Consider the following 22,313-nt stretch of genomic DNA (forward strand, 5'->3'; position numbering starts at 1 on the left):
TTCAATAATCAGTATTATCAGTTCTTCCATCGTCTTTTTGAGAACTTGAATAATGTCAAGCAGAAAGTTGTACTTCATTATTTTAGTATTTCATCATCAGATCTTTATTATTAAGCATTGTTACAGTATAATGGATGTCTTTATGATTATTATCCAAGAGTAAGTTTAATATTATAAAAAGTCATCATTTAAAAAACTCAGGAAATATATACAAATATATACAGGAAATATATACAAGGTGTTCAGATAAGTGTCCTATTTGACAATAAACAACCATGAAGATGGTGAAATACAGAATGTCTAGGTGAAGCAATATTCAATGTTTTACTCTTTAAATTGTTTTGAATGGCTATTTAAGTTCAAATTATTTGCCTTGATTCACCCACTATAGTTTATCAATACAAAAAAGAAATAATAAGTTCTGTAAAAAATAAAGTTAAAACCTGGAATTATGACTTTTCAGAAGGGTGGATATGTTTAAGACAAATTGTTCATGTGTTGTTTCCTGATCTTTACTTCCCTAAACTGGATCATTAAAAAATGATTCAGGAAAACTATTTATAAATCTATACACTGAGGAAAAACAATACATTGAATTCAAGTTCTCAAAGCGATACACTTCAGTTCTCAAATAATGCAAAAGCCTTATTTCTGCCTAAAAAAGCCACTGCTACTTTTGCATGAAAAATAAAGGTTTGCCTTCTTTGTTTACAGGTTGATTTTTATTTTCCTCGAACTTTGATCTAGAGCTTGGTGTTGATGGATATGTCCCTGTTCTCTTGACTACGTCTCATACTAGAGTGGAGTTGATATTGGCAGTGACATCCATCTACTTCTGTGGAGATCAGAAGGAAGGAAATTGTCCTTTGTTCATACCAAGGAGAAATAAGTATGAGAATAAGTGATGTGGGTAGGAAAGAAGTTGAACTCTGTTTTTTCCTGCACCGTGACCCTGAAATGTATACATTGTTTTTATAGAGCATTTCCATGAAAGTTGGGAATATTTATAGTAACGAAGAAATTACAAAACTTATTCTCCCTTTTCATGCCATGACTCGCTTGATGTTGTCTAACTAGTCCTTCATTTGTCAATACTGTTACCTAGGCAATCTTCGTTTCTGAGGCAAGGGTCTGTGTGGGCAATGATAAATAGAGGGAGTGGGAACTTGACAAGGTGGTTAAAAGACCAGCCCCTTCTGAATTGGTGCTGAGAAGAGTCTTGAATCAGCATACTAATCTAAATGACCACAACTGTCCCACATATTTTTAACATTTTCCATCTATTCTTCAAAATTGCCTTTCACTGTACATTTTGTTGAGGATGAGGTGACTCGGGTGATGGTGGGGGAAAAGCAGGCAGTCGGGTAGGGAAACAGCATCAATGTAAGCTTTCTGTGTGGCCTTTTGAAAAATGATTTACCAATAGGTTTTCTAAAAGCAAAAACAAAATTAATGTCCATTTGTTAATTAATGTAGAGTGAATCAAGTTCATTAATTTTAATTGGGTAAATTAATTATATAGTACAGTACTGTTTTCATATATGCTTCATAATTCACTGATATGTCTTTACAGGACTTTTAACAGTGCAGCAGAATAGAAAGACACTGGACTAGAAGTTGGACCATCTGGGTTCCATTCTTGGCTCTGCCACCAGTTGCTTTAGTAAATCTTCCTGGTCTCTGTCGGATTCTGTATACTCATTTCTAAAATGAAATGCCTGGAAGTGAATAATCCTTAAGGTGCCTCAACGGTCTAGAATTCTATGGGATGTCCTTTAAATTTTACTGTTCTATGTGATTACAGAAATTTATAGCTGCCTTTATGTTATCCTTTTTGTCTTATTTGGTTCTATGTCCCTGATCAGGAATTCTATCCCCATCTTACGTTGTGCCTAGGGGAAAACAATAACCTATTTTCCAGGAGTAAACTATAGCATCCCCCCACCCCCACTGAAAAAGGCCATCTAGTATTTATTGAAAAGTAAAATTGAATTTATTGAACTACACATTAACTACATTACTATATTGTCATCAACCATCATCCTTACTAAAACTGATGTGATTTGATTCAAAACTCTCCATTTCAATGGTGTTACAAAAAATCTCCATTTCAGTAGTGTTACATCTTACACAGGATACGGTTGTATGGTCAAAGCATAGGAAAATCTTCAGGTAGTCAATATCACCCTGGAAATCTTTTAAACTGCTGACAAAACAGTATCATAAACAAGGGTGGTGTAAACTATACTGTCTTTTAATAAATTCAACACATGCTAGTCCTTCCTCCAGCAACTGAAGCAGTTTTCTACTACTACAACTGAATATCAGAATTAGTTATGAGCATTTAGTGACCATATTATATGAAACACAGGCTGTGTGTGTGTGTGTGTGTGTGTGTGTGTGAGAGAGAGAGAGAGAGAGAGAGAGAGAAAGAGAGAGAGAGAGAGAGAGACAGACAGAGAGAGAATGCTTTGACTCAGAATATATAATTGAATTTGTATATGTTAAATGAACATATGGTGGGCTCAACATTATAGCAGTAACATGAGCCCTACCAGGAAACTATCTGCAGGTAAGTAACTAAGGGCATGACACTACTAAATTTGAACACTGTGGCTTATTGCTAATAGACAGCTATCTGCGAAACTCCACCTGTCTCTCCTGTCTGCAAAATGGCAATACCAAGTTTCGGCAGAAGGAAACACTTTCACCTTACAAATAACTGTAGAAAGGCAAATAATTTACAAGTGCCCTAAATAAATTACACATTTCCAGGCACTACTACAGAAGAAAATAACATTGTACATAAGAGTATTTAGAAGATATTAAAAGATCTTACACAGGTATTTACTGCATTATTAGAAAAAAATATCTAAAAATGTAAATAATAAAAATTAGTGGAATGGTTAAATACATTATATAGCATCCATATGACTGGGAATATTATCATTATTAGTGGTATAGAAATATTAGGTGATCCAAAATTTATAAAATGTGTGTTTATATTTACCAAAACAATATGTTAATTTCCATTACAACGTAGACAATGAGAAGTAAACTGTACTGGGTTAGAAGGTATGCGTTTTAAGAGAAAAACACCTGAATATTTTGAAACATCTTAAACATTGAGAGAACCCTTGTGACAAGACAGAGAAATTAGTTGCAATCTAAACAAAACTTTGATTTTAGAAATGAGTGAAGATGATAAAAATGGAGCATCATAATAAACAGAAACTGATAATATTAAATGCTCAGAACAGACATTGAGGTTTTTCCTTCCACTTGTTTCCTGTTCCAGAAAAGTGACTGTCTACATTTGCTTAACATTATGAAAGACACTGAGTCAGAAACAAATAACTCTCTGTGAACCGAAACACAATTACTTTTACGATTATGGTACCAATGTTTTACAATTAAATAGCACCTCACATATTAGGAGCTTGATAAATGGCAGCCTTTTTTGGTATTATAGCATCACTGTTACTGCCCTGTTCTAAATCTTCACACTCAGCTTTTCAACAAGTGGTGGGTGAAGACTAAGCTTTAATATCTTCATTTCACTGATGAGAAAAATTACACTCAGAGGCTTGATCTGCCCATCTCGAATTCTGATTCTCCTTAAGGAATAACTGTCAGGTAGATACTTGCTTTTGTTTCTCCCTACTTCTGATACTTATAATTTTAGCACTTCTAGTTTTACCTGTTACACAATGCAAACTTTTAAGTTCCAATTAAGTAAATAAATATATTAAATCCTAAGTTACAAAATAGGGCTGATTAATGTTTGAATTTTTTTCCTGCCTCCTGGGAAATGGTAAAGCACAGGAAGAAGCCTGTTATGTTAAAGGTTAAGGTGAATGATTATTGGCTAAAACATTTTATTAATCTGTACAATATCAAAACTATAGATAAAACTTCTATCAATATTATCAAAATCACAATTATTCTATCCAGTTTGTTTGTTTCAAATTAAAGTTGATTATTTTCTTTGTCAAAATACCCTGAACTACCAAATTATAATGGGGGTGTGCAAATGGATTTTTTATGCTGTGAGAAATAGAAGAGTACTCACAGATTCATACAGTTAATAAGAAAGATACATTTCCATGTATTTTCTCCCCATGAAGAAATTAAAGTACAATACTTGCCTCTTATATGAATTTTCATTTCCTGTAATGAAACTATTCTCACCAAACCTTAGGCAGAAATCATCTTTTTAACCTGTCCCCAAGGGGGAAAGGAAAAATAATTCCAAATGTTTTTGGTTTCCACAATAGACATTAAAATGTTTTTCCTTATCTCTTTATATGTTCTTGAAGCTTCTGTATGGCAAGAACCACATTCTCCACTTCTTGGTGTTTTCAATGTCTATCAGATAACAGAGGCCCAATAAATGCTTGTTTTTTTCTGGCCCAACTCTAGCTAGCTATTATTTCAACTTATCAAACTTAGATTCTCTTTCTTGAATTAATGTCTTATTGAAGACCAGCTGCCATTTTATGAATATTATTTGCTTCTTCAAATAATCTGGCTCAAAATTGAATGTATTTTTTTAAAATAATAAGCCAGACTTCCTTAATTCAAGTTTTCTAATAGATTTAGAAAATTTTATTTTATTTTTTAATTTTTTTAATGTTTATTTATTTTTGAGAGAGAAAGACAGAGCACGAGTGGGGAAGGGGCAGAGAGAGAGAGAGGGAGACACAGAATCCAAAGCAGGCTCCAGGCTCTGAGCTGTCAGCAGAGAGCCCGACGTGGGGCTCGAACTTGGAAATGGCGAGATCATGACCTGAGCCAAAGTCGGTCGCTTAACTGACTGAGCCACCCAAGCACCCCAATTTAGAAAATTTTAGATAAATCCATGAAGATTCTTCAATTAGCTTGGTTGGCAATATTGCAAAATTAGCTTATTTTCAAAACATTCAAAGTACAAGTTCAGTTCAAGTAAATAATTTTTGAGTGTTTAAGTAGTAGGCATGAAGTGGGAGAAAAATGGAGTTGGGAATGAGGAGGGCAGGATTATACCATGAACATAACAACCCCTGCCCTCAAAAAGCTTAGGAATCGTATATTTGGTACTTGACAGAATTCTTCACTGATAGATCTCTTTGCATGTACAGTAAACTTCCCTTTATTGACAGTGATTGAGGAATAACTGGTAATTTGGTTGCCTGAATGTTCTAACTGGGACCTGTCATATATACCATGTTGAACCTTCAAAGAAGTGTAATATGCTAATGGACAGAAACACAGACTTGGTCATTCTATCTCAGCTTTATAATTCTCAAAAGTTTGGTTGACTATTTCATTTGTTCATTCTCAGTAAATACTTGCCATGTATTTTATGTACAAGGCACTGTAAATGTAGAAGAATACAAAGATAATTTTTCACTCATTCATTCACTCACTCATTAGTTAATTCATTAAAGAAATATTTGTTAGTACCAATGACAATCCAAGACACTGAATGGTCAATCATTATCCATAAGAAATGTATAATGTAGTAGGGGAGATAAGTCATTTATGCAGATACCAGAATATAGGACATTATGTTAGAAACACAGTACAAGATATAGACAGTGCTTCAGGTATTCAGCAGACATATTAGCAATATACTAATTGAACATTTTTTCTTTCATTGACCTGAGGATTTGCCCTTTTCTTAATATTCCTTTATGGATATACCATGTAGAAAGCTGTCTAATCCCTTTAAAATTTTATCTCTTGAGTACAATTATTGCTATTTGTATATGCTAATATATACATATATAATATATATGCTAATGTATACAATAATATGCTAATAATTGTATACATTAATGCTATACATTATTGCTATACAATAATAATGCTATACATATTGCTATACAATGGTACTCTGGCTTACTTATTTTAAACCTACCTAACAGAGGTTTGAAATGTGCTCCTTTGTTCTAATATTTTAAAATTTAGTGAAAAAAATATTAATTTCATCTATGTCTTTCACAAGTTTATAGGTTTTGTTCACATAAAAAGAGACCAATTTCGTATTTTCTCATATAGCAATCCTTTTTTCTTTGATCATTTTATAAAAGGTACTTACTTCTAAAATTCTACCAAATATAATTTAATCTTTCTTGGGTGGTTTAGAAGTCACTTTAGGATGTTAACAGTGGCTCAGAAGCATTTTTGTCAATAGCTTTGGGTATAGAAGGCATTAAAACTGGATTGGATTAAATTGATTGCAGAACTGGGTCACACCTCAAATGCCACCTTCTTAAATATATCAAATTTTTACTTGTCATTTTTTTCTCCTCAAAATCAAGAATGTACAAATTAAACTCTCATTAATTTGGATTCACAACACATAAGAATTTACTATGCATACCTGAGTTAAAATATATAGTTACACTTTTATAGTTAGTACATTTTTAATTAATTTATAATAGGACAAAGCTAAGTAAAGTACTTACATTAGCTGCACCAAGAAGTATTAATGTAGGCCCAAGACCTATTGTATATATTGATCTGAGCATTACTGACACAAGAAATGGCCGAATACCCACAGGCTTGGAGAAGAAAAATAGCATCGATGTGCAGATTGCAACTGCTATCCAAAGTAGAACTGAGAACAACGGGGAAAGCGTACCTGTAAAATGTGGAAGAAGTTTATTTTTACTGAGGACAAAAGTAGAAAATGTAAAACTCTTTGCCACTCCACCTTATATAACAATAGCAAGTCAAGTCATAAGACACTGAATTTCATAACAACCCACTCTACACACTATATATTTAGAGGCAATGTCTCTGAACACATCCCTCATTATTACATTTCCAGAAAGTTTGTGGTTATTTTCAGGATGTTTAAATACTCCCTAGTTAATGTTCCTTCCATTAAGTCGGAGAATTGTTCATCTTTCTCTCCTATGAGAGTTATCGGTTAAATATTTCTTCTGCTAGATGTAGCTCACTTGGGAACCTTAATTCAAAATTTAGGATTAATGACTATTAAGTGTGCAGCTACATCATATGAAACCAAGTATTTTTTTCACTGAACTCATACCTTGCTTTCTTCTATTGTTATGAAGCTTCTATATTATAGATTCTTCTAAAGAATTCAGAATGTAAAATATCCAGTCTTTAGCGGCACCTGGGTGGCTGAGTCGGTTAAGCATCCAACTTCAGCTCAGATCATAATCTCATGGTTCGTGGGTTTGAGCCCCGTGTCGGGGTCTGTGCTGACAGCTCAGAGCCTGGCGCCTGCTTCACATTCTGTGTCTCCCTCTTTCTCTGCCCCTCCCCTGCTCACACTCTCTCTTTCAAAAAATAAATAAACATTAAAAAAAAAAAAGAATGTAAAATATCCAGTCTTTAATAAAATAGACATAAGCTTTAGCTGTTAACACATACATGTGTATATATGTGTACGAATGTGTATATGTGTGTTTGAATGTATGTTCTGAGACGCAACTCAAGTTCTAAAAAGATGGTGAGCTATTTAAAGCCTCAGAAAACAAAAGTGGCCAAACACTTAAAAAAATGAACGCCATTACAAACAAAATTTCTTTAGAAATTACCCAAAACAAGTTTAAAAAATATATTTCCTTTCTAAAAAAGTATAATTCATTGATATTTGTACTCACTATGTGGATTTGAGGAATCCCTGGGTGAAGGTTGGGGGTGCTGGATTTGCAGAAGTAAAGTAAGGGGCCACATTCTTGGGCTGATTAGATCAGCTGTAGGACCTCAAACACGGGTCTATTGGCTAATGAAGTCACAGGAGAAACAACAAAATGGAGATTTTCCACTAGTTATTTCTTTTGGCCAGTTTCATTATTTATAAAATTCACTTCTGCATGCAAAACACCACAAATGCTTTGGTGTGTAGAGTTTCTGTATTATCACTGACACCCTGGGATTATTTGAATTCCTTCAATGAATTCTGTGTAAGCCTTTAGTTCATAGTGAGTGCTAATAGATCAAAAATAGGTAGGAAGAGTCTGTTAGACATTAAAAAACAAAACAAAGCAAGTCAGGAAGTAAACAGCATTAGCTGTTTTTTTTTTTTTTTTCAGTGTTTATTATTATCATGTTGCCTCAAACAAACAGTGATGAAAGAAATTTGGGAAGAGAGAACTGATCTAAGTTCCTCACCATATTTATGATCTGATTACATGACTTTGAAGATGGGGAAAGAAGAGGGGATACAATTCTCTGGAAATTAGCCTAATTCCCATCTTCTGGCAATGCTAACAAAATGGGTACCCAATTCATGTTTATTATTATGTTGGCTGATTCACACTTTATGTCTACCAAAACATAGCCTGACCACCAACAACCCTAGCTTCACAGATCTCAAAGATCCATGGAGACCATAGTGCCTTCAACTTTCTCTCATTCTTATTTGGACTCTGTCAGAATGTTAGCTTTGTAAGAGTGATCTCTGGGCCTATCACAAATGTGGCATGCAGCAATGAGTAAATATTCATTGATTAAATGAATAAACAAAAACATAATCTGTGAGCTCATTTTGAGTCCATAACTAAGTCTCTGGTTAAAAATTTGCTAGTTGTGGAGCTTCACTCTTAAGTTTACTAAAACTGCCAACATCGATGTTCATTTAACAACTTTCAGCCAGTCACTGGACTCTTCAGTATAATTCACAAGCAGTGGCTTGGTGCAACATTCTTATTTTATTTTATTATTTTTAAATTTTTATTTATTTATTTTTGAGAGAGAGAGAGAGAGAGAGAGAGAGAGAGGCAGAGAGAGGGAGACAGACAATCCCAAGCAGGCTCCACATTGTTAGTGCAGAGCCCAAACCAGGGCTTAAATTCATGAACCATGACATCATGACCTGAGCAGAAATCAATAGTCGGACGCTTAACTGAGCCACGCAAGCACCCCATGACATTCTTATTTTAAAAATCCTAGTGTTGACACTAATAGTTACACTGCTCATTGTTATTTATGCCTGATAGGCTAAACACATCTTGACTATTCTTTCCTAGACAGTATCTGGCCTGCCAAGATTTCCCCTAGATTAAATAAGAAAGTATTGTGTGTGTTTTTTTAAGTTTGTTTGTTTTTTTGTTTGTTTGTTTTGAGAGAGAGACAGCAAGAGCAAGAAGCACATGCCCATGAGTGGGAGAGGGGAAGAGACAGAGGAAGAGAGAGAATCCCAAGCAGGCTCCACGCTGTCAGCATGAACCCAATGCAGGGCCTCGATCCCACAAACCAAACTGTGAGATCATGACCTAAGCCCAAATCAAGAGTCAACATTTAATTGCCTGAGCCACCCAGGAGCCCTGATTAAACAAGAAATTGTAACCATGCACTTAAAACTGGACATTTGACCACCAAAAGACTGCTAGAACTGATACATGAATTCCACAAAGTTGCAGGGTGCAAAATCAACAAACAGATATGAGTTGCATTTTTATATACCAATAATGAAGCAACAGAATGAGAAAGAAACTGATCCCATTCACAACGGCACCAAGAGGCATAAAATACCTAGGAATAAACCTAACCAAAGATGCAAAAGATCTGTATGTTGAAAACTATAGAAAGTTTATGAAGGAAATTGAAGAAGATACAAAGAAATGGAAAAAACATTCCATGCTCATGGATTGGAAGAATAAATATTGTTAAAATGTCAATACTACCCAAAGCAATCTACACACTCAATGCAATCGCAATCAAAATTGCAACAGCATTCTTCTCGAAGCTAGAACAAGCAATTCTAAAATTTGTATGGAACCACAAAAGACACCGAATAGCCAAAGTAATACTGAAGAAAACCGAAGCGGGGGCATCACAATCCCAGACTTTTGGCCTCTACTACAAAGCTGTAATCATCAAGACAGTATGGTATTGGCACAAAAACAGACACATTGACCAATGGAATAGAATAGAAAACCTGGAATCGGATCCCCAAATGTATGGCCAACTAATCTTTGACAAAGCAGGAAAGAGTATCCAATGGAAAAAAGACAGTCTCTTTAGCAAATGATGCTGGGAGAACTGGACAGCAACATGTAGAAGAATGAAACTAGGGGCGCCTGGGTGGCTCAGTCGGTTAAGCGTCCAACTTCGGCTCAGGTCATGATCTCACAGTTCGTGAGTTCGAGCCCCGCGTTGGGCTCTGTGCTGACAGCTTGGAGCCTGGAGCCTGCTTCACATTCTGTGTCTCCCTCTCTCTCTGCCCCTTCCCTGCTCATGCTCTGTCTCTCTCTGTCTCAAAAATAAATAAACATTAAAAAAAAATTTTAAAAAAAGAATGAAACTAGACCACTTTCTTATACCATACACAAAAAGAAACTCAAAATGAATGAAAGACCTCAATGTGAGACAGGAAACCATCAAAGCACTAGAGGAGAAAGCAGGCAACAACCTCTTTGTCCTCAGCCACAGCAATTTCTTACTCCACAAATCTCTAAAGACAAGGGAATTAAAAGCAAAAATGAACTATTGGGACCTCATTAAGATAAAAACCTTCTGCACTGCAAAGGAAACAATCAACAAAACTAAAAGGCAACCAATGTAATGGGAAAAGATATTTGCAAATGACATATCAGATAAAGGGCTAGTATCCAAAATCTATAAAGAACTCACTGAACTCTACACCCAAAAAACAAATAATCCAGTGAAGAAATGGGCAGAAGACATGAATAGACATTTTTCCAAAGAAGACATCCAGATGACCAACAGACACATGAAACGATACTCAACATCACTCATCATCAGGGAAATACAAATCAAAGCCATACTGAGATACCACCTCACACTTGTCAGAGTGGCTAAAATGAACAACTCAGGAAACTATAGATGCTGGCAAGGATATGGAGAAATGGGAACCCTCTTGCACTGTTTGTGGGAATGCAAACTGGTGCAGCTGCTCTGGAAAACAGTGTGGAGGTTCCTCAAAAAATTAAAAATAGAACTACCCTATGACCCAGCAATAGCAGTACTAGGAATTTACACAAGGGATACAGGACTGCTGATGCATAGGGGCACTTGTACCCCAATGTTTATAGCAGCACTTTCAACAACAGCCAAATTATGGAAAGAGCCTAAATGTCCATCAACTGATGAATGGATAAAGAAGATGTGATTTATATATACAATGGAATACTACTTGGCAATGAGAAAGAATGAAATCATGCCATTTGCAGCAACATGGATGGAACTGGATGGTATTATGCTGAGTGAAGTAAGTCAGTCAGAGAAAGATATATGTTTTCACTCCTATGTGGATCTTGAGAAACTTAACAGAAGGCCATGGGGCAAGGGAAGGGGAAAAAAATAGTTACAGAGAGGGAGGGAGGCAAACCATGAGACTCTTAAATACAGAGAACAAACCAAGGGTTATGGGGGGGGTGGGGAAGAGGGGAAAGTGGGTGATGGGCATTGAGGAGGGCACTTGTTGGGATGAGCACTGGGTGTCATATGTAAGCCAATTTGACAATAAATTATATTTTAAAAAATTGGGCATTTGATCGCTTTGTAGAAAGAACTCAAAGAGCATCTAATGTAGTACCTTGCACATAGTTTAATGCTAGATACATATTTGTGAAGTTAATAAACTTAAAAGTTACTTAAAATGGCAATATTGCCAATTGTCAATAGGTGCAATCATATTCTGTAAGAATGGTCACATTGGCTTCAGGCTGAAGATTTAATGCAAAAATAGTAATAAATTTAAACTCTGACAACAGTATAGTACAAATTGTCAAAGACAGTTTTTACCCACTAAATGTGGGAGGGGTGACTCTTCTTAATATTTTATATTTGTATAAATTTTCCATTATAAGCATTGTTACTTTAATAATGGAATTTTTTAAAAAAATTCACTCTACATATTTTTAAGTCTTAAAAAGTATGAAGTTTGTCCTTTATGGGAGAAAATTCAAACAGCAAACTTGGCGACCTCAATTCAATTCACATAATGGGAGTATCTTATCCATTTCATAGTAACTCGTTTATAGCTTACTGTACAGAACACGCTGCTTCTTACCTCAAGTCTCTCTCCATTTCTCTGCCTTCCATGTAACCTCCTAAGACTTTCCTGTTTCTCCCACCTCATTCCAGCTAAAGTAGACATCCAGCCATAAATCCATGGGTGGTCTTCACTTATTGTGCCTTACTCATTTCTTCGTCCCTTAATTAGACCATAAGCTCCTTGAGGGCAAGGACAGCTTTACCAACCTCTGTGTCTTTAGGGCCTAGTACAGTGCCTGGCATATAGACACACTTCCTCAGTGGTTGTTATTAAATTGAATGAATTAAAATAACCTTGAAGAACTTAACTTTCTTTAACACAAAGCACTGGAGGGAAAAACAAATTGCACTCTAAATTTGAAACTGATTTAGGAAAAAAAAACATGTTCTCTGGATATAAGAAATTCCCATAGCAGCAATTTTCTCCACTAATTAGTCTGCCTTTTCCAAACTGGGCAGGGGCAGTTGGCATGGCAAATGTTCAGCTTCTGGATGGACATCTAGGATATTCTCTAGCACCAACAGCTGCAGCCATAACCTCATTACTCAACTCTGGGCACAAGTTTCCTTTTTAGAGAGGCATATGTTAAATAAATAAACCAATCAACCAAACAAAGAAGCCAAAACCAAAACCAGTAGCCATACAAATAAACCTTGCATTCCTGAATAAATGTAAACTGAGCTCACCCTTCCTAAACCTGGCATCAGTCATCTATGATTCCTGGTGGAAATGACCAATCAAAATCAATCCATACCATTGGGAAAGGTCAAAGGGAAAAAAGGGCTTCCTCTCCAAAAATGGTAAAGAGGAAATGAGAGAAAATACCCAAAATATTTAGAATGGCATAAAAAGTGACCTGTGTTAACTTCTTTTTGTTTTTACATCTAACAAAGTTTCCTACAGCCCAGTTACCAAGTTGAATCGTGTGGGACAGAGGAGAGCGGTCAAGTGGAAATGCCTTCAAGAGCTCACAGTTTCATGCTGAGAGGTCCTCCATTTCCCAAGGGTAAGAAATGTTTATCCCAAGACACAGGACCTTTCAGTTGCCCAAAGAGGCCTTCCTCAGCAACTCCTCACTGTTCAGGAGGAGATAGATCAAAGCTAGTCCATTGTCTCTCCAGTCAGAAGCCACACATTCCTGTCAGGTTCCCTCCACATAACCAGGAAAGGTAGTGACAGGATTGTTACTGCATTGAATTAGCCAGAGAAGGGAAAATATAATTGGTTCAGAAGAAAGAACACTAGGCAACATTTGAGAATCTGCCTCTGTTCTCAGAACATGCCTAAGATTAACACTCAGATCAGGGTTTCAGTCTCCTCCTTGGCACCATAGCTTAACCTGCAGTCTCTTGAGAATGCCCAAAGCCTTGTTTCCTATCACCTTAGACTGCAAACCAGTCTAGGGAAGCCTATGGGAAAGTAGCATTTAATTAAAGGGGAGAAAAAAAGTATTTCTTTGCTTCAATGTTTGAAGATTTTTGTTATTGTTTTCACTTGTTCCTGAATCCAATCTGATCCTCAACCAAATGTATAGCAATATAGTGTTACTCTAAAGTGTTACCCATCAAAAAAATTGCCATAGTTTTTGTAGTTGAATAAATAAAAACTACTGCATAATATTCCCCCAAACAAACAAACAAACAAAATTCAAACTGAGCTCTTCAAAGCCTGGCAATGAAAGGCAATGATCTACAGCAGGATTTGGGGAGAGAGTGCACTAAGCTGATCCCCTGAGAATCACCTTCCCCTTAAGTACCTCCCTTTAATTACTTCTTTTATATTTATTCTATTTATTTTATTCTCAAAAACTTTTTTGAGAAAGAAAGTACACATGCACATGGGGAAGGGGCAGCAGGCAAGGGGGGAGAGAGAGAATCTTAAGAAGTAGGGCTCTATCTCAGGAACCATGAGATCATGACCAGAGCCGAAATCAAGAGTTGGCTGCTTAACTCACTGGGCCACCCAGGTGACCCTTCTGTTAATTATTATACACCACTACTATGGTTGAAGGGAGACAATGCACTCTCAGTTAATATTACAATCCAACAGTACACTAGGTATATAAACACCAGTAATTCCCAGTTCATGTGTGATCAGGCTGGAAAACATGGTTGGAGAAAGCTTACACAGCCCATTGCCTCTGTCAGCATCCCTGTCCTCACTGCCACAGTAGCCACAATGACTCTGGAACAGCCTGTAGGGTGTGGGGTTGGGAAAAGTGGCTCATTATGACCAAAGCCTTTTTTTTTTTTTTTTTTTTTGGCACAGGATTTCCCAGGTGATTTCATGATCAATGTCTATACCCAGAATCCAGGGACTTTAGAGTTGGACAGAATCCTCATATTTATCTTTTCTTTTTTTACTTTTCATTCCAAAACACTTTCAGATTTATATAACAGCTGCAAATATAATGCAAAATTACTATATCCCCCTCACGTGGATTCCATCTTACATAACCATATTACAGTCATGAATATCAAGAAATTAATGCAATACACCATTTTTTTATTTTTATTCATCTTTTCTTTTTTAAATTGAAGTATAATTAACATGCAGTGTTATATTAGTTCCAGGTGAACAATGAAATGATTTAACAATTCTATACATTTTTCAGTGCTTATCAAGATAAATGTACTCTTAATTCTTTTTCTCTATTTCACTCATTCCCCACCCACCTCCTCTCTGGAAGCCACCAGTTTATTCTCAGTATTTAAGAGTCTTTTTGTCTGTTTTTTTCTTTGTTTGTTCACTTATTTTGTTTCTCAAATTCCACAGATGAGTGAAATTATACTGTATTTGTCTTTTTCTGACTGACTTATTTCACTTAACCATTCATTTTTGGATAAACATGGGTTCACTTCCATATCTTGGCTATTGTAAATAATGCTATAATAAACATAGGGATGCCCATATCTTTTTAAATTAGTATGTTCATTTTCTCAGGATAAATACTCAGTAGTTGAATTATTCTATTTTAACCCTATTTTTAACTTTTTGAGGAACCTCCATACTATTTTCCACAGTGACTGCACCAGTTTGCATTCCCACCAACAGCGCACAAGAGTTCCTTTATCTCCACATCTTCACCAACACTTGCTACTTCTTATTGTTTTGATTTTAGCCATTCTGACCCGTGTAAGGTGATATCTAATTGTGGTTTTAATTTGCATTTCCCTGATGATGAGTGATGTTGAGCATCTTTTCATATGTCTGCTGGCCATCTATATGTCTTCTTTGGAAAATTGTCTACTCAGGTGCTCTGTCCATTTTTTAATTGATTTTTTTGGAGGGGAGTGTTGAATTGCTTATATACCTTGATAATATAAATCAATATATTTTGAGTTTTTGAATACATTTATTAAGGGATATTAACCCCTTATCGGATATTTGCAAATATCTTCTCCTATTCAGTAGGTTGCCTTTTGGTTTTGTTGATGGTTTCCTTTTGCTGTGAAAAAGCTTTTTATTTTGGAGTAGTCTCAATAGTTTAATTTTGCTTTTGTTTCCCTTGCCTGAGGAGACAGATCTAGAAAAATATCTCTATGGCTGATGTCAAAAAGATTGCTGTCTATGTTTTCTTCTAGGACTGTTACAGTTTCAGGTCTCACATTTAGATCTTTAATCCATCTTGAGTTTATTTTTGTGATAGCGTAAGGAAGTGGTGTAGTTTCATTCTTCTGCATGTGGCTGTCCAGTTTTCCGAGCACCGTTTGTTGAAGAGACTATCTTTTTCCCATTGCATATTCTTGTCTCCTTTGTCAAAGATTAATTGACCATGAATGCAAGGGTTTATTTCTAGGCTCTCTATTCCGTTCCACTGATATATGTGTCTTTTTGTGTGTGTATGTGCTAGACCATACTGTTTTGATTATACAGCTTTGTAGTATAATAGAAATCTGGGATTGTGATGCCTCCAGCTTTGTGCGGCTTTGGATATTCCACCACTTTCGTCGTCCTATAAAATTTTAGGATTATTTGTTCTAGTTCTGTAAAACATGATGTTGGTCTTTTGATAGGGATTGAATTATATCTGTAGATTGCTTTGGGTAGTATGGACATTTTAACAATATTGGTTCTTTCAGTCTGTGAGCATGGAATATCTTTCCATTTCTTTGTGTCATTTCCAGTTTCTTTCATCAGTGTTTTATATTGTTCAGAGTACAGGTCTTTCACCTCCTTGGTTAAGTTTATTCCTAGGTACTTTATTATGATATATCACTTTTATCTAATCTATAGGCCTTATTCAAAATTTATCAGTTGCCCAATTAGTATTCTTTATCTGGACCAGGATCACATATTATATCAGTTGTCATATCTCTTTAGTCTCTATTAATTTGAAACGTTCCTCTATCTTTATCTTTCATAAGCTTAAAGATTACTAACCAATTATTTTGAAGAATGTCCCTAATTTGGGGTTTGTCTAAAATTTCCTCAGTTTATGTATTTTTGGCTAATACTGCCATGTCCTTGTCAGTGGATCATATCAAGAGGTACTTGTTATTGACATCTCATTACTGGTGACATTAACGCTGATCATTTAAAGTGATTTCTCCAAATTAAAGTTATTCTTTCTCCTCTCGTAATGAATAAGTATGTTGGGGTAAAACACTTTGAGACTATGTCAATATCCTGTGTCTCATTATGCGTTTTCATCTAACATTCACCTATGAATTTTAGCATCCATTAAATGTAGTACTAATATTCAATTGATGATTCTTACTACAGTATTGTTTGCCAAATGGTGATATTCTATATCCATCATTCCTTCTACATTTATTTTTAATTTTTCTTTTAATGCTTTTTTTTAAAGTTTATTTTGAAAGACAGAGAGCAAAGCAAAAATGGGGTGGGGACAGAGAGAGAGGGAGAGAGATTTCCAAGCAGGCTCCGCACTGTCATCACAGAACCCAACACAGAGCTTGAACTCACAAACCACGAGATCATGACCTGAGTCAAAATCAAGAGTCGGAAGCTTAACTGACTGAGCCACCCAGGTGCCCCTCCTTCTACTTTTATTAATTGGAATACTATTGTAAGGAGGAGCTTTCTTTTCTCATGATCCATATAGACTCCTAGATTCTCATTTTATTGCATGGGTTATTATGTATTATTGTCAATACATTTTTTTTTCCTCAAAATTTCTGCAGATGTGGTCACTGGGAAGCTTTGCAAGTTGGATCTTGTGTTCTTTGACATGTCTCCATCATTTTCATGTACTTTGTGGAAGGAATGTTAATGCTCAACTAATCCACCTTTAAATCACCTCCAAGTGCTCTTGGCAAGTAGTCACCCAAACTATGTCTAACAAAATCCAGCATTAGAGAACTTGCATGTCCAGCACAGGATTATCCTTCTCCAGACAGTTCTGATATCCAAGTACGCTTCTCCGTTTTGACTTTGTTTTCTCAGTCTTCCTAGCTACGCATAGTGTACAACTGAAGGTTAAAGACTGAGCTAATCCTGACCAAAATTTTAACTTTATTCATAGAATTATAATTAAATAACTCATCCAGAACTGTAATTAGGTTAGCCAAACATGACCTTGGGATTCCATATTGCCAAAATGGCAGCTCATGCCTTCTCTTCTCTCTTAGCATCAGTGCCCCTCACTCGACACGGACACCTAAGATTGAGCCTCTACCTTGGTTACTAGTATTAACTATTACCCAGTCCTTTTGGAAGAGTAAAATCTGCATCTTCACATGATGATGAGGCACCATGTTTTTCAGTCGTGTTTTTGTTAGTCCTATTTCTTTCTGACGCTGAAGCCTTACTCCAAACTGTACTATACATGTGGTTTCAAGTGCTTGCTCAATGACCAGCTGCATCAGCAATACCTTGGGAGCTTGTTAAAAAATACATATTTATGGACTCCTCTCCTGAATTATTGGGCAAATCTTCTTAAGCCTCAGATCTTCATCCATAAAGATGAAGTGCTTGCTTTATAGGATTGTCAGGAAGAGTCAATGAAATTATGTATGTGAAGTGTTTAGCATTCTGCTCGACCCAAGCTAAATAGTAAACAACATCAGCTGCTATTATTATTATATAAATATTACTGCTATAACTGTTACTAGGCAAGTATCAAAAATGTATCAGATATTTTACTTTCTCCTGAATGAGTAAAAAATAGATGTCTAGAGGGGTGGCATTGCCCATTACCATTATATTTCATGTACAATAGGTGGCAGCAGAGGCTATATACATTGGCTCTAGTGGTCAAGTAAGGGATACCATAGAATGGAACTCAGAAAAAATAATCTTCTATATGAAGATTTGTCATCTTCCTGTTATCTATATGCTCCCAACCCAATTATCTATGTAGAAAAGTCCTGGATTGGAAACAAAGGAGTTAACTTTCTACTAAAGAGAGGCTACCATTTTTTAGCCTCTCTGGGATTCCATCTCTTTATCTGTCAAATGAGGATTTGATATCAGAGGATTTCCAGAATTGCTTCCATATCTAAGACCTTATGCTTCTATTAACTGAGACTCTACAACCTACTCTCAACGTTCTGTGTGCAGATGATACCAATTTATCATTTCATGCTGGACTTCTCTTCTTACGAGAGTTACATTCTTCTCTGCCAAGAGGGCTGTCATCACTAAATAAGACTAAACAGTGAAAAGAAAGCTGTTTCCACTTCCTGGTGTATTTGCAACTTCCCACAACGGATGGCCAAATATTTGCTATGTTTTCTATTTCACTCCTCACCCATCTGCTCCACTGTTGAGTATTCTTCTTTCAGTACAAGCATGCCTTCTAAAATATCAAACTTTTTTAAAAGGCATTCAAATTATACCTAAAGGTTTGGATTTTGATGTCTATTAACTGTAAGAGAGCTTTGAAATAGCAAATTAGTCCTGGATTCTCATTTCCCTCCATGCTCACTTTCAGTTCATCTGAAATCGGCTTAAATACCTGTTGCTCTCATTGTACTATTATTTTCACTGGGCTTCCCTTTGTTGTACTAATATTTAACAACAGTGACATCAACAACAACTAAGCTTCATGGAATGCTTGCCAGGTACTGTTCCAAATGCTTTACCTACATAGCATCTCATTCAATTCTTACAATAATTCTATGAACAGGTGAAATATAAAAGCACTTTGTGGTTCTTGTTTATTAATGTTTCTCATCTTTTCCTTCAATCAATTCTCTCCACACACATTTCAGAGCTATTTACCGAATGTATCCAAAGCCTGCAACATATTTTCCCATGCGCTTTGGGAGACTTAAACAAAACTTTCTTTCCACAGTCCCACCCTTCAGCATATTCCACTTCTACTTCCCATTTCATGTAAAATGAGATATCTCTTATCTTTGCTTTTGTAAAACTTCATTTATTGTTAGTTTAATAATATTAATTTCAGTCAGTCATCATGTAGACAAGTCCTAGATTGGAAACAAGAATTAGCTTCTAATCTGAGAATGTGAGATATTCTCTATGATCATATTCTGCTCTATGCTGTACATTAAAAAAATTTTTTTTCAGAGTCCATGTGTGTTCACTATCGAAAACTAAAACAAAACAAAAAGAAAGGAAGAGAGCAAATTACAAATTCCACCATTTAAGGTAATCGTAATGGATATTTTTGCAGAAACCTCTCATTTTCCCATATATTTATATAATTAAGATGATACCATATTAAAAATGCTTTCAGTAAGACTAATCAGGTAGAAATAATAATTCTTTTTCATTGCTTTGTTTGCCAGTCTAGCATACCTCTAATAGCTCTTCTGTATATGAGGTTTTGGAAAACTAACATTTCTATTGACCATTGTTTTCTGCCTAATCTACTTACCACCATTGTCTACTTCCAATGAATACAGAAAAGTTTATGTAACAAGAATTAACTTATTGTTATTTTGAAGCTCTAACTAGTTAAGGGATGTATTTTTAAGAGTATTATTTTTAGAACTTTAAAATTATTTATCATTTAAAGAAAGACAAGCACTTGCCTTCATCTCCATCATCCCCAAATGGGTAGAAGAGAGCAACAGCTAAATTGATGAACACAGCCAAGTTGAAGGAAATGCTCCCCCACAGGGATATGTGCCTTGAGAACCAGAACAGGGCAGGGTTACCTAGTGAGCAAAAAGTGTGATGGGACAAAACAGAAGAATTAATTTTGATCTCAACACAAGAACCCTACTGAAACAACATTTTACTAAATTGTGTTTTTGTAAAGTAGTATAAAAGCACATTTAAATAAACATCCAAAGTGACTTATTTAAGAAAGTTTATAATCAGTACCATAAGGGAGTTTTCTATTTGATTCCTTCTTTATTCTTCAGCCAATTTACACCCAAGCCATTATAAAGGGGTGGGTAATTTTGCAATTGCTAAACACAGTCAGAAAAGGTGATTCTGTAATAATTCCCTCTGACACATCCCTAGAGCAGATTAGGGGAAAGACAGGTTAGTGGATGCCTGGGGCCCCCCTTAACAGAACAGTATGTATCACTTTGTAAGTCAGTAATATTGATTAATTGGTCCCACTCCCATGCCTTACAGTCAAAAGAAGAAGAAGAAGAAGAAGAAGAAGAAGAAGAAGAAGAAGAAGAAAAGAAGAAGTAAAAGAAGAAGCAAAGAAGAGAAAAGAAAAGAAAAGAAAAGAAAAGTAAAAGAAAAGGAAAAGGAAAAAAAAAGCCCAAACCAGACTCATGTCTGATGAATATTCCTATGACCCAAAGTAACCTGAAATTCTGAACCTTAATAGCATGGTATAATACTGCTTACTGGGAACTCATGATTTATAATATCTAAGTTTTATTTATTTTTGAGAGAGAGAGAGAGAGAAAGAGAGAACGATTGGGGGGAAGGGCAAAAAGAGAGGGAAAGAGAATCCCATGAATGTGGGATCAATCCCATGAACTGTGACATCATGACCTGAGCTGAAATCAACAGTTGGATGCTTAACCAACTGAACCACTCAGGTGCCCCTTACAATATCTAAGTTTTAAACCTTAACACTTCCTAAAAACTTGGGTTTTTAACAGCAGAAAAACATGAAAGATACAATAGGAAGTACTAATAAGTGGGAGAGGCTTTACTGAATATTTTCAGAAATGAGATTCTGTATTTATCTTCAGAAATGAATTAGTAGGTGCATCTACTAAATCTACGTCTCCTAAATAACTGAACAAATATGAAATGCATACAAATTTGACCACATGACTTTTTCAGAGCTTGTCCATTCTCTAACTCTTACTATCTAAACATCACATCTAAAATATTGGAGTTACATGAGGGAGAAAGGAACATCAAATTTCAAGGAGAAATTATAAACTTTTCAAATTATGTTCTGTGAATTCCAATCTGGGATCTGCTGCTCACTTATAAACTGCACTTCCCTTCAGTATATGTTGTTTTCCTTCTCTTGGAATAAAGGATCCCAAAGCTGAAACAGGCTATGATTTGCTATGGCATTTAGTTGACTGATGTATCTTAAATTGTAAATATCTGCATCTCCATCATTTTTATTAGGAGTCTTCATTTTAAAAAGCAGAATATTGGGGCACCCAGATGACTCAGTTGGTTAAGTGCCCAACTCTTGACTTTGGTTCAAGTCATGATCTCGTGGTTCTTGAGATCGAGCCCCACACTGGGCTCTGTGATGGCAGCATGGAGCCTGTTTGGGATTCTCTCTCTCCCTCTCTCTCTGCCTTTCCTCCCTCACATGCTCTCCCCCCCACTCAAAATAAATAAACTTAAAAAAATGAAAAGTTGAACATTAAGACAAAATAGAAGATGTTGATACATACATTTGTAGTACATCCAATGAATCATTCTATCTATAACCTCATAGTAAGTTGCTTCCAAACTTTAAATGTAAGATGTACATTGAAATTCATTTTAAGATTTGTTTTTTAATAATTGATAAAATATTTATCCAAAAAAGAACAAACCCCACAAGCACTAGTTCATTATTCAACTTAGTTTAGTCAGGGATAAAATGTGTGCTTTTCCAATGTCCCAAATAAAATTGTTGAATTTTCATGTATGTGTTCTAGAGACCCTAAATTTTCTCTGAATTCCATAAGGTTCTATATGGCAAAATGCTAAGGGAGAGTCATTTCTTTATTTTTCAAATATTCTGATAAGAAAGCCTAACAGTGGATACCATAATCTTATAGCCAAAGATGGTATGTCACAAGCTCCACTCAAATCCATAAACCACACTCAGTAAAGTTCCTAGGAAACTGGAATGATGAAACACTGTTGAATGGAGGTATTGAGAACATATGCCTGCTGGTCTGGAAAACATCCCCCAAGGATAGGAAAGACCTAATCTAGAGTTCCCCCCTAATAATTTTTGTTTAAA

The 22,313-nt window shown here is 35.6% G+C and overlaps 1 protein-coding gene across 2 annotated transcripts in view; it reads right to left on the reverse strand.

Annotated features, from left to right (window-relative positions):
* Window positions 1–22,313, reverse strand: part of ITPR2 (inositol 1,4,5-trisphosphate receptor type 2) — a 485,618-nt gene that overhangs the window by 81,383 nt on the left and 381,922 nt on the right. For both annotated transcript variants that reach the window (XM_042946117.1, XM_042946116.1), the window contains exons 48-49: window positions 19,948–20,073; window positions 6,453–6,628 (exon numbers count right to left, since the gene is read on the reverse strand). In XM_042946117.1, coding sequence (XP_042802051.1) covers window positions 6,453–6,628; window positions 19,948–20,073 — 302 coding nt within the window. The remainder of the gene's footprint in view (window positions 1–6,452; window positions 6,629–19,947; window positions 20,074–22,313) is intronic.

The sequence above is a fragment of the Panthera leo genome, chromosome B4, assembly GCF_018350215.1.
Source record: "Panthera leo isolate Ple1 chromosome B4, P.leo_Ple1_pat1.1, whole genome shotgun sequence".
Taxonomy (NCBI): Eukaryota; Metazoa; Chordata; class Mammalia; order Carnivora; family Felidae; genus Panthera; species Panthera leo.